The sequence below is a fragment of the Ailuropoda melanoleuca genome, chromosome 4 (assembly GCF_002007445.2).
Source record: "Ailuropoda melanoleuca isolate Jingjing chromosome 4, ASM200744v2, whole genome shotgun sequence".
Taxonomy (NCBI): domain Eukaryota; kingdom Metazoa; phylum Chordata; class Mammalia; order Carnivora; family Ursidae; genus Ailuropoda; species Ailuropoda melanoleuca.
In genome coordinates this window covers 92000603-92014924 of record NC_048221.1, presented here as the reverse complement: position 1 = coordinate 92014924, position 14322 = coordinate 92000603, and the positions used below count along the sequence as shown (strand labels likewise).

At 39.8% G+C, this 14322-nt stretch overlaps 1 protein-coding gene across 1 annotated transcript in view; it reads right to left on the bottom strand.

Annotated features, from left to right (window-relative positions):
* The window catches only part of ANTXR1 (ANTXR cell adhesion molecule 1), a 216498-nt gene that overhangs the window by 189773 nt on the left and 12403 nt on the right, over nt 1-14322 (bottom strand). The window contains 1 exon segment of the mRNA XM_011236724.3: nt 1239-1310. Within this exon segment, the coding sequence (XP_011235026.3) occupies nt 1239-1310 (72 nt within the window).

Here is a 14322-nt window from a genome sequence, read left to right as displayed (position 1 = left end):
GGCTCAATGACAAAGAGGCTTTTCTGGAAACTGGAACTGTCCATCTATTGGACTGTTTGCCTCCAAAGACAGCAGTTTCTCACCAGAGCTGTTTAAATTGAGGGTAGCAAATACCTCTTTCGATAACTTGGGACGTTGTTGTTTTCAATTCTAAGCTTCTACAATTCTCTCAAATATTTTGCTTTTAATACCACCCATGTATTTGCTTCTTATCTCCCCTTTCTCCTCTCAGCATCTGCTTTTCCATTCATCTGGGTTTAGGTGCTTCCTGCTTACAGCTTCCAATTTTTGGCATCACAGACAGGACACCTCCAAACACTTTCCCTCCAACCAGGCAGGCAGGAAAGAGACCAGTAACTGAGTTCTCAGGGAATGCATTTGTCATTACTTTGGTCTCAGAGGACAACCTGTCTTCTGAGATAAAGAACGTTATTCAAAGGAGAGGTTTACGATTACTCACACAGGCTGGAAGACTCTACAGCTGCATGACACGGGAGAGGAGCTGCCTTAGAATTCACAACGATCAGAACAATTTTACCGAACACCTTGACTGCTGTCTTCAAGCACATCTGTGAAAGCTATCAGTGTGTGTCATCCCTTGGAGGCTGTACCCAAGAAGGGTGAAATGACCTTCTTTCCTTTACTAGTGGGCATCTATACTTACTGGAAAGTAGGACTTCCAAGGTTCTGAAACATTTATAGTGACAGTGTTCAAAACTGAATTGTCCTCTCTTGGAAAGTGGTATAAAGAAAGCCCAGAGAATTCTATCTGATAGGACACATAGCTTGACTGACCAACATGGTGGTCTGCTCAGGACTGAGGAGAGCTCTCAGAATGTGAGATTTTTCAGTGCTCTAGCTGAGAAAGTTCTGGGCAGACTGGGATGAGTTGGTCACCTTACACCCTACACTGTTTACACGAGTCCAACTAAAATAAGCCAATTGGCCTAGAGTGGTCCACTGTGAAAGAAATGTTAATGATCCTTCTAGAAGAGTATATAATCCAATAAGAGAGACAGAGGTAAAATTTGGTCTTATAACCAAATCAGGGTCCTCCTGAAAACACAGAACCAAAAGTTATTCTAACATGTGGAAAGATGAAAACAAAGTCAAGTCTCTGGTCCAAGATCTGAGAGTCTGCCTTTGTCAAAAAGCATGCCCATAGTAGCTAGTAATTAGTAGAATAGCAAACATAGGCTAGTTTTACTTATGGCAGAACACGACACATTCCTTCTCACCTGATGAATTTATGAGCCAACTGTTCCACAAAGTAATAGATTTCATTCCAGTGGTGCAGCACACTTCCTGATCTAGGAAAACAAAAGCAGACGTTACTTAATCAGGTGTTCATTTTTCTTTACCTTGTATAATTTTTCTTTATGTTCTATTATTTCACATTCAACCCATCCATTAACTGCATTCATTATCAGAAACCTCTATAACTTTGGAAATTATTTGCAAAGGTGTTTAGACTAACTTTTGTTAAAGAACTTCCCTTCACTCAACCTTCCGCTCCTTCCACCCCCACTCCACATATTAATGCAATAATAAAAAAAAAAAATCCCTGGGCCCACTTGGATTCACAGATCAATTTCAAATCTTTAGAAAACCATTATGTTTGTGCTATTTAAATTATTCACTGATTAGGGAAGAAAAACAATTCCAATTTATTTAAATGAAATTAGCCTAAACTAGATGCCCGAACACACACACATGCACAAAAATCCCCCTCCTCAAAAAGAATAAAACTTCATTTGTAAACATAGATCAAAATCTCTAAATAAAATATTAGCAGAACAAATCCAGCAGGAATCTAAAAGAATAATAATTAATTAATCGGTGGAGGTTATTTCAGGAATGTATTGATGGTTCAACATTTAAGAAAATCTAATGTAACTAGTCTTACTAATGAATAAAAGAGGAATAACTATACAGACTTTCATTACACCAAAAAGGGATCTCCTTCCTAGAAGAGAGGGAAACTTTCTCTAGGACATATGGAATTACAGAATTTTAGATTTGGAAGGAGGCTTCTTGATTTCCCCAAACTGACTTCTGTTTTACTGATGCCATTTACTACCGCTTCAATTCAGCTTCTAAGTATTCTCCACAGTGCCCATACCCAAGCTGTTGCAGTGACTTCATAGTAGGTTTTTCTATTCTTTTTTTTTTATTAAAGATTTTATTTATTTATTTGACAGAGATAGAGACAGCCAGTGAGAGAGGGAACACAAGCAGGGGAGTGGGAGAGGAAGAAGCAGGCTCACAGCAGAGGAGCCTGACGTGGGGCTCGATCCCATAACGCCGGGATCACGCCCTGAGCCGAAGGCAGACGCTTAACCACTGTGCCACCCAGGCACCCCCTAACCCATTCTTCTGTGTAGCTATGATGCCTCTTTCCTTTTACTTGAGGATCTGTGTCCACTGAGCTCTGCATTTCTGCCTGTCATTCTAATAGTTGTTGAGGTTAAGAGTTTGCTCCTTCTACTCTGACATTTTGTACCGTTTCCACTGGTTCCAGATCACTTTTATTTTTTATGCACTTATTTACCTTAATTTTAACTTCTAAAGAGTTGTTCGTTGCTATTTTTTGGTTTCATATTATTTTATAGATATTTAAGATGAATCTGTGCAATAGATTTTGTGCCCTCCTATTCATGGTACAATATCCCAAGAATTCTCATTCTGATCGAGTGTATTTCATCTTTATAAGGAGAATTCACTTCTCTCTGCCCCGCATCCAGAAATGATATGTCTGCCTGACCTGAACAAAAATGACACAATATGTTACAGCCATACAGTGAAAGACTCCATATCATTGGGCTATCTCACTCTACCCAACTTAATCTATAACTTTTAATTCTAGGAAAAATTCTGAAAGGATATTTTGTAAAACTCAAAAACTGACTTTAAAAATGAAATGAAGATTAAGGGTCTAAAAGTAATCAAGGCAACTATGAAAAAGAATACTAAAGCTGGAAAACTTGCCTTATCAGATGTAATGACCCCATAAGCATGATACATAATATAACTGTGGAGCCAGTGAAGTGGAATAGAGAGCCCAAATCTCAAACTACTTGGGGTCTTGCTATTCAGTGAAAAAGGTGATTCAAACTGAGGACAGAGAACTAACCTTTTAATAAATGATGCTGTGACAATAGATTTCTAATTGGAAAAAACCAATTGGATCACTGTCTCATACCAAATGTGACCCTAGATGTATTAAAACCTAATGGGAAACACAAAACTTTAAATCCATTGAGCAAATTATAGGAGGCATTTATGTCCTCAGGTTAGTGAAGGCTTTCTTCAGCTAGGTATAGAAAGTAGGAATTGTTTTTTATGAAAAGGATAATTTTGACCACGTGAAGCATCTACAATTCTGAATGACAAAAAGATGCTATAAACAGGAAAGACAAGAAAAGAGTGAAAGAAAATGTCTGCAACAAATAAAAAAGACAAAAAATTTGTGTCCAGGATATGTAAAGAATTGGTACAAGTAAATATTAAAAAGGCAAACAATAGGAAAATAGACCAAGGATCAGAAAAAGCAATCCCCTAAAGGATAGTAAATCAGCATTTGAAAAACACTGAACTCTTCTAGGAAATAGAGAAATACATATTTAAACAATTGTTTGGGGGAAGAACAAGCAATTTCCTGTGGCAGCAGCATAGAGCCCTGCAGAATAGAGGGTGAGGAGATGGGCAGATGGGGAAAGGGATCTGGGTGAGGAGGGGGGTGGAGAAATAAACCTTTTCCAATAGAACTCTTCCATTCTAGCCTCTCAGCCTTTACACATATTCCAGCCGCTTGGGACACTCTGTGTTTACACTGGCAAACTCCTACTCATTCTTTAAGACTCAACGTAGTCTCTGGCTCTTGCCTTTGACCAACATAGATGGGGCTCACTGCCCCTGCCCCATGTTCTCAGGGCACCATGTACATCTCTCAGTCACTTTCCTCTGATGTTGGGTTGTAATCGCTTTTTTTTTTGTGCTCCCCTTGTGAGGGATTTAAGGATATTTGCCTCTCCAGCATCAACCTGTTTGTTCGATGGAGGAAAGAAGAGCATGGAAAGAAGCCTCTATTGCTCAAGGAAGCCTCTTGATCTTTTGCCAGCTGGACACTAGCTCTTCCGCCCTTATGTGGATAAACACTCTGGGTTTGGTACTCAGACAGCTCCAGCCAATCCTGTGACCCTGCATGAACCTGAGGAGCCTTCCCAGATGGGTCAATGACTCTAGAGCACAGCTCCTTGGTAAATGGGACTACCTAATCATCAACAATGAAACCTAATGGCAGCTGGGAGTCTCCCAAGAACTCCCCAGAACTGCATATACTGGCCCTGGGCTTTTAACCTTTGGAGATCCTTTCATTAGAATTCTGGTCATCCTTTCGGACAGGATTCAGTTGTATACTTCAAATCTCAAAGACTGGTCCTGGCTGCTTTCCTCCAGCTATGGGGTAGAGGGTCGTGTCCTGGGGTCCTGGTGAGGGTCCAATGCTATGCAAGTGCCTCGGAAGAGGCACCACATGATTGATGAGCCATAGTCCAATCTAGAATTCTACAACTCCTTTCCACCGGAATCAGGAGATTTCCTTGAACACTGGTCATCTGTGCCCCCCTCTGAAATGCAGTGTTGTGTCTGGTCCACATGACCAGCACAAGTACTATCTGAGGGGTGGTGTGAGATGCTTAATGATTAGAGAGGAAGCCCCATACCTCCTTCATCCCAAGTTTGATTTTCTCACTAGCAGAGAAGCCCTGCAGTGTGGGAATTGTCCTGAGAGGGGAGGAGGCAAAGTGTCGGTAAAATAGGGACTTTAACGAGAATTGAGGGACTATGCTTGGCTATCTGCCTACGGAGCACAGGTCTGGAGTCAGTCCTTGCGTTACCATTTCTTTGTTCTCAAGGATGGGCCTTATTTAACAGCCACAAATCAATTTGCATTCCTTTACTTAAAGAGGGTCATTCCATAGTAATTCACACTACCACACTGTCATAAAACACTTCATTTTCACTATTTTCTATCTGACACGTCAAATGTATACAATTTGGTGAAATTCATGTGATTTGTTGATGCTAGGTACAGAGAAAGATCCAAGAGATATTCCCAGGTGTTAAGAAAAGTCTGTATCTATCTGGAAACCTTCTTGCTGCTGGGCAGGCACTGTATTTTCTCAAGAAGAAAATAAAATGAGACCCTTAAGACAAAATTGTAAGTAAGGAGATATTGACAGGCTTGCTTCTCCTATCCCAACTCTGCCAATAATTGCCCTCAGACTGTTGAGGTTTGTGGTTTCATATTCACACATGATCATTCTTTACAGAGTTATATAAGCCTTGACTAAAATATACCCTTTTTGGGACACACTTGAGATGTACATAATCCGTTCCCTTAAGCATCGAGGGTAAATATAACCCTCTAAGATTCTGCAAACCAAACTCTTTTTGTCTTCTCTGGACTACCATGGGATCCCAAGGGGCCTAACCCACTAAAGGAGCAGGGGAATATAGGAATCCTTCTAGTCCTTGTTGCTAAGTCTCCTTAACCCACAGGCGCATGCTCTGTCCCACCCCAAGATCAAATTACGCCCTGGAAAAGGAAAGAGCCCCATGTTTGTTGCTTATGGTTTTAGCACGGAGGTGAGCTTGTTGGGCATACTGCTCATATTTCTTTAACCCAAATCTGCAGGAGCAAAAGGCTTACCTGCCTGGTGCCACAGTCTTGCTCCCCTGCCTCATTACCACCCACAGGCCACAGCTACACTTCCTAACCCTTAACTCTAAATATGTCATCCATGGGGCCTCAGAAACTATCCACTGTGACCTCACTCAAACATCTGTCCTTCTCCCACAGGGATAGATATGTTGGGTCTTTGACTCAGTTTGGACTTTCTATTAAAACATGCATGTCTCGCCTACACTTTGCCTTATAAACTGATTTGCTGGTTTGGAATCTGCCTTAGTAGCTACTCCTAGAATAATCGACCCAGGGTGGTGTGTCGATGTTTGGACCAGTGGCTTCCTCTCAACCCTGAGGACCTAAGTGGATTCTCGGTGACAGCCAGGAGAAGTAAGGTATTGGACGGGGAAGTGGCAGAGCATGGATTCAATTCCAGCTTCTCACCACCCTACAATATATAAAACATCTCATTTATCATGCCAACCCGTTTAAGAGTTAATGATCTTAAAATCCCAGTTATGGAGACCTGATGTTGTCTTCAGGAGTAATGGCTCACTCAGCCATTGTTACCAAAGCTCCAAGGTGGAAATAAAAACTTCTTCTTAGTCCAGATATATGTAGCACTTGGAAATGTTCCATTGGACTCTGTTATGTTTTTTTTAAACTGCTTTTAAGACACAGTTGCTAGCCAAACTATACTTGGAGAGCTGAAATGCCCATGTTCTAGAAAATCAGCAGATGTGAAAGGTCCTGGATATTTGACTCAATTAAATCTTTTTTTTTTTTAATTTTATTTATTCGACAGAGATAGAGACAGCCAGTGAGAGAGAGATCACAAGCAGGGGGAGTGGGAGAGGAAGAAGGCAGGCTCATAGCAGAGGAGCCTGATGGGGCTCGATCCCATAACGCCGGGATCACGCCCTGAGCCGAAGGCAGACGCTTAACCGCTGTGCCACCCAGGCGCAACTGACTCAATTAAATCTTAACTCAAATGCAATTCTAACTCCTGAAGATTTCCGTAATCTAGCTGGGTATCAGTACATAGTGGAGGATTCAGGCTCCTTCTTGTGAATTTTGTGCCTTGGTTCCAGAGGTATAAGTCTCAGCGATATTTGGAATTGAAGTGGCCTCTGGGAACTCTACCTGAACACAGTCTTACAGAGCTCTGTGCTTGAAGGTCCTTTCAATATACCTGGGTCTATTCAAGATCACAGTCAATGTCTTCTCACACCACCTTCTGACTTGGCTTTGAGAAGGGTTGCCCAGATGACGGGATGGCAAAGCCACCAGTCCTCACTACTAGCTCCACAAAAAGGTAACTGCTGGGGGCGGCTCCAAAATTTCTTATTTTTGTTTTTCTATGACCTCTCTCCAGTGTTTGGAACATAGTCAGAAGTCAATAAATTTTTGAGACATTGCATTCATTCTGAGTTTCCAGCAAGGGATTTCGCACAGAACCCAGCGCTGCCCTCAGATTACTGCTTAATTACTTCCAAAGATCTAATATGCAAAGAGTAGGAGCAAAATAAGAACTCTGAGTCTCATTCTGATTTGTTTTCTGAAATACATTCTTTTGTGCTTATGTGAGTTTCCAAACCTCCCTGTGGTTAAGCTCCTTAGAAAACACAGGCTCTTTCCATTAGCCACACACACAATCAGAGTCAGAAAGAATCGAGTGGGCCAAATTGAGTTTAAATTGTCCCCCCTTCTTTTGCACATGGCTTAGAATAAGACGAAAGGGAAAACAGAGCTTGTATTTGGAACCCTCACCCACGAGTCTTTTAATCCTGGAAGAGAGAGTTGCTCTGACGATGGAAATTATAAAACTGTCAGTCCCACTTTTCCTTAGCCCCACCCAGCTGAAGTCACGGATGTCCTAAGTGACCCACCCAGGTCCCCAGCTAATCCTGGAAGGGCGCACAGCCTCAGGCGCCACAAAGTGGGACAAGCAATTAGTTCGTCCGTCAAAGGCCCAGCGTTCATTTTCCTCCTCCCTCTGCTCCCCAGCTTTTCTCTTGGCCTTCCTCTCATTCCTCCTAACCTCACATTGCACTTGAATTGGCTGGAGCCCTAAACCCAGCCCAGGCCTTAGCCCTTATCCACCTATTACTGACCAGAATCCTGCCCAAGACTCCCTCCTGCTTAAAAAGCTTGACCTTGACTCTTGTTTCTCTTCCAGCTTCTTAAGATACCAGTCCAGACCCAAACCAAGTCATTGAGCACTGCACTTTTGAGTTTGGGAGCTCTGGTTTCTGTTGCGGAGACCCAAGCCCAGGATGCCCAGCCCCACCCTACTGACTTGTGAGGAATTTTCCCTTTAGTCAATCTGACTGAGGGCTGTAAAAACAATGACTTTCAAGCTGTAGAATGCAACCTATTAGTGATTTGGGAAATCATTTTGGTGGGATGTTGCCAACATTAAAAACAAAATGAAATAGAATGGAACAGAAATATTAGGATCGATTGAATGCTATAACAAAGTAATACTATGTGAAACTTTTGGTCAATTATGTTCAAATAATATAAACATATATATATATATATATGTAAATATATATATATATGTAAACTGTATTTTTTCTTGTGGAACAGATCAAAAGGATATTATAGCAAAATATGTACTCCTGTAACTTCCACTAATTTGCCTTTTCCAGCACACGCACACCAGGAAAAACCTAAAATATGATCTGATATCAATTATTGGTATGTTTGGTGCAAATTCAACTCAAAGCTGTAGTTGTCAAGAAAATAGAAATTGGTTAGCTGTCCAAAAGGTATTTCCCATCATTAAAATGTGGGATGTGATACGTGAGACCCCCAGGTTACCAGCCAAAGCCACCAATGTGATCCATGGATGACCTCCAGGTGCCCATGACCAGACGAGGATCTGATCAGTACCGTGGCTGTCCAGGAAGTCAGAGGCCCCTTCCATGTGTATACCTCGAGGGCACAGCAAGCCATGTGCGTGAGAGAAGTGGGGGACGGGGAGGGAAACCTCAAACTTACATTTACTGGATGTTTAAATTCTTGCACTGGGTTAAGATTTCCAGTTTGGAAAAAAAGTTATCTGCTCTTCTCCCCATACCTGCCCCCAACAGGAGGGTCTCTCTTGGATAAACAAAGTAGCTTTAAATTCTTTTCTATATATCCAGGAGAGTGAAAATAGGGGTTTTTCTATCCCGAGACACATATATTTGTAATTACTGCATTTCTTTATGCAGAAATGTGGAACAATTTCCTCTTGAGGCTGTTCTGAACAGCAGTTAAGAGCACAGACTTGGGGGAGTGCTCACGTGAATTCGAACTTCTGGTGTGAGTTCAAACTCCTGTTTCCTCCTTTATGCAATAGGGATAATAATATCTATCTCCTAAGGATTGTTTTAAGGATTCAATTTAATGTTCCTCAGGTGTCAAGCATCCTGCTTGGAACACAGTGAGCCCACAGGACACGGTGGCCGCGGCAACACCCTTCCCACCTGACTATTCAAGTCCCAGCGGTAAGATCTGAAGCGCACCTTTTCTTACCATTCATTGACACTTGGAATTTTCTCTTTCTGAAATATCTGTAAGTTTTACAAATGAAAATGGATCTTCATTATAATTTTCATTTGGATGTATTTAATTATAAGCCACAGATTTTTTTCATATTTATTGTTCATTTTCTGTTTTTATTTTTTTATAATAATTTTTTATTATGTTATGTTAATCACCATACAGTACATCCTTAGTTTTTGTTTTTGTTTTTGTTTTTTTAGATTTTATTTATTTATTTGACAGAGATAGAGACAGCCAGCGCGAGAGGGAACACAAGCAGGGGGAGTGGGAGAGGAAGAAGCAGGCTCATAGCGGAGGAGCCTGATGTGGGGCTCGATCCCACAATGCCGGGATCACGCCCTGAGCCGAAGGCAGACGCTTAAACCTCTGTGCCACCCAGGCGCCCCCATCCTTAGTTTTTGATGTAGTGTTCCATGATTCATTATTTGGGTATAACACCCAGTCTTCTGTTTTTAAAAACATTGAGTGTCAATTAGGACCAACCACATCATTTGCAGAACCCAGTGCAGAATGAAAAGGAGTGCCTCTTTGTCAAAAATTATTAAGAATTTCAAGATGGTGACAGCAGCGCATTAAACTAAGTGCCAGACCTTTGTTAAGTGTGGGCTCCTGGGTGACTGCCCAGGTCCCGCACCCCTGCAGCGGACCCTGCCCTATCAACACCCTTCCTCAGTTTTCTATTGGGGTGCAAATGTTTTCTTAGCGCAGGGGTGAGCAAGCTTTCTATAGAGGGCCAGACAGTAAATATTCTACGCTCTGGGGACTAGATGTTCCCCACGGCAATTACTCAAATCTGCCGTTGTGACACAAAAGCAGCCATTGAGAGGACAGAAATAAAATAAGTATGGGGATGGGACCGTACAATTTTATTTACAAAAGCAGTCTGCAGGCCATAGTTTGCCAACCTCTGTCCTAGACAGTGACTTTCTTTCAGTTTTCCTCATTACAAGATAATATAAAAATCTATATATTTTTCTGGTAGCTGAAGTTTTACTGTACTTTTGCTATTCATTTCCTGTTATTTATTGCTGAGAATGTGGACTGGAAAAATTGGGCCTGGTGATATATACGGAGGCATTCTTTGTAACTTCATAATTATTTCATGGGCATTTGAAAGGAAAGTTTATTCTCTGTGGGATATGGGATTCAAAATATATCTATTAAAACAACCTCATTAATTACTTTATTTTTTAAATTTTTTATTTAAATTCAATTAGCCAACATATAGTACATCCCTAGTTTCAGATGTGGTGTTCAATAATTCATCAGTTGCATATAACACCCAGTGCTCATGACATCACCTGTCCTCCTTCAACCTCATTAATTATTATTCATACTTTCTCTGTCCTTTGAACGCTTAAGTATTCAGAGAGATGACTTTTCAGATTCTGCTGAGAAAATAATTTGGTTTGCATCTTTGGCGGTGGAGATTAGATGAGGATTATCTTAATACATTTTCTAAATACTGAGGCACTCTTGCATTTGTAGGATAAATTTTACTTGGTCTTGGTATAGTATGTTTTTACTACACTGTGAGTTTTATTTTAAGGATATTTCATTTGGGATTTAAAGTTTTTATTCAACTTGGTCAGAAGTTTTGCATGTGAAGGTGTCATCTTCAGTAGATATTGGTATCAGATATAAGCTAGCTTCCTAAAATAAATTGGGAGACTCATCTTTTTTTGTTTTCTGGAAGAGTCTATTACTGAAATTTTCTGTTCTGTGATAGAACTGGCCGCAAAACCAACAGGTCCAAAACCAAAGGACCTACTCACAAAGGGAAATTAGTCCCTCTTAAACATCCAGATTCTACTGGGGGAGGGCAACATTGGAAAGGTCCAGCATTTCACTTACAGGAATTTTTTAAAAGTCACCACTATTGGACTCTTATTATCACTATGGTTCAAAATTTAGGGATTTCCATACCTCCTACTACCCAGTAGGTAGACTTGGAAGGAAGAAGAAGAGTTTGGGAGCTAAAAGCAGACTACATTTTTTTAAAAAGATTTTATTTATTTATTCGACAGAGATAGAGACAGCCAGCGAGAGAGGGAACACAAGCAGGGGGAGTGGGAGAGGAAGAAGCAGGCTCCCAGCAGAGGAGCCTGATGTGGGACTCAATCCTGGAATGCCGGGATCACGCCCTGAGCCGAAGGCAGGCGCTTAACCGCTGTGCCACCCAGGCACCCCAGACTACATTTTTTTTTAAATGAATGTAGTATGAGTAATTTTTTTCTATCCTGTGTAAAAAATTTACAGTTTTCTCTTTAACTTTTTGAGAATCTATTCTTTAAGTTTTATGTTTTGCTGTATAGCCTCATACTAACTTTTCCGGGGCCAATTACTTCTATTTCTTCTATACCGTATTTTTTTCTTGTTCTTTATTTCCAACATATTCTCCATTTTGATGTCAATATTTTCGAGTGACTTTTTTTCAGTAAGGGTATGTGGATGGCATACATTTTGAATTTCTGTATGTCTGAGAAAGACTAGTTATGGAATTTAAATATCACATTTCACTCAGGACTCTATAATTATTGAGGTTTTTGAGCATTTAATATTGTAGACTAAAAAGAAAAAATCTAATGGCAATCTGAATCTTGTTTTTTTTTTTTTTTTTTTTTTTTTTTTTTTGCAGGGGGAAAGGAAACCTAATTTTTTTTTTTTTGGAAGAATGTAGACATTTCTATTTAATCTTATATTGTAGGGATTTATCTAAGGTTGTGTACATGGTGAATCCTTGAAAACATTAATTAGGTTAAGTATTTGGTAAATCCTTTAAACGTTCTTTTTTTCTTAGAATTTTTATTGTAAATATATTGTATATCATTTTTGTATAGTATATATATTTTTTATTGTGCATGTGTGTGTGTATATATTCTGTTACTAGGCTTTGTATTACTTATCTCCTGTCTCGTCATTTTCACCTCTGTATTCTTTCTGCTTGAGTTCAGAGAAAAGTTTCTTAAACTGCCTTCTGGTGAACTGAATTTACTTTCGGTAATATTCAGTATGGTGGACATTGTTTCCAGGGGATTTGAATAGTCAGAAATAGCATATTTTCTCTCCAAAATCTTCTTATTTCCTTTCTCATGACAGGATGCTCTTGTAGATGCATTATCATCTGAAAATTTACTGATGATACTAATTAGACGTATATTTGCTTAAATGGCTTCAATGGTCACTGCCACTTCCTTTAATTAATAACTATTACATTTAAGGATTTTTTTATAATCTTGATTCACTTTTTTTGTAATTTCTTGAAAATTATCCCTACTCTCCTTTTTAGAAGATACCCGTATCTATTTGAAAATGCTTTTCTATTTTTTTCACATGTAAGTGACATCTTTGCTAAATATAACAGTTTAGGTCATAAATTTATCCATCAAAATTCTCCACCATTTAATGTTGCAGAGCCTTTATAGGTCGCCTGTGTCTTTTCCATTCATAAAATTCTTCTTTTGTCTTTGAAATTAAAAATGATCTCATCACTTTATCTAAGTCATTTCCCTACTTAAATTTGGAGAATTTCTCAAACAAAAGCCTTCATTGTTTATTTCATTTTCTGCATTGTCAGTTCTGCTCTTTGCTGCTTCTAAGGTGACTTTACATCTTTCCCTATTATTTCGTATTTTGTTAACTGTTCCAGGTTCCTTGTCTTCTCATCCATACTTTGTCTATTTCAAAAACTTCTTATTTTATTTAATGTCATTGAAATTATAAAACATATAATGCTAAAACTAACCTCTTCTGCTTTGAAAATTCTTTCTTTATATATGTTCTTCTTCCACCTTGGGAATTTTGCTTAATCCCTTCTTTAAGTTGCTGAAATTTTATAGGCCCTATTGTCATCTTTGAATGTGGGAAGGTGTAACTGGGTCTGGTGTTTGCTTCCCAAATAGTCTTTTGTGTTTTTTGTTTGTTTTCACATCTCACACTTATAAACTTCTCTAAGAACTCAATCTGGGAGAAGGAGTTGGTTTTGATGGCTAAAGTTCCATCACTTAGAGGAGAGTAGGGAATGAAATAGACCCTCATCATTTCCCACAGATGAATATCATCCTTGCAAGGTTTGTGTGTGTGTGTTTTGGACATGGCTGAATCCATTCCATCTTGCCATTTGTGGGGGTTTTTGGCCTGGTCTCTACTTCAGGTTCCTATTTTGTTGTTCCCAACATCTTTCCTGATCCCTACCATATCCACAGAATCAAAGACAGAACTCTGCCATTTCCCCGGAGGCCCAGCATCTATGGGGAGGACTCAGCAATGCTGGACAGAACTACTGTCATTCATGAGCTCTCTCTTTCATGGCTTATTGCCTCCTGATTATTCTGCACAATGCAGAAAGGCCCCAAGGAGATGGTTCTTATCCCTCTTATGTCCCACTCTTTACTTCAGACTCACTTCCAGATTCGGGACTGTTCTTGGGGCTCCTTCCAAATCTTCCTCTACATGTTTTCTACAACTTGGCAACAGCGTTGAAAGTAGATCCTGGCTGACCTCCTTCAAACTCAGTCCATCTGTTTTGTTTCTAGTAGAATTTCTTACAAGTGTGCTGCATGTCAATGTCCTTCGTCTTTGGACCCAATGCAGGTTTCCCCCAGATGCCTCCTTAGGACTTTCTCTTTTAGGGGGGTGGAGCAGTTGTAGATGATAGGGGGGTAGGTGGTGGAGGAGAAGCTGTGTATGTTCAGCTTCCTTCTCAGAAGTCATAAACAAACTTTTTTCTTATTTCCCACTAAGATCCTCAGCTCATTACATTTTAGTTCCATTATTTATGATGCCCTGACAGTGCACTTCCAAAAGTCACTAATGCCCAATGCCTTTATTTCTTCTAAAGCATATGGCTTTTCTCAGTTCTCATCTTGCTGGATGTATTTATAATATGCATAAATGCAACACACAATATTTATTGTTTCCACAAACTGATTTTTGAATGCTTAGTTGGTCTTTTGCATTATAAAGACTAATAATTCCCACACTTGATATTTCTTAAGTACTTACTAAGCAGTAGGCATTGTGCTGAGCACTTTACATGCATCGCCATTTAGTAACAGTAGGCAGCACTTCATGCTCAT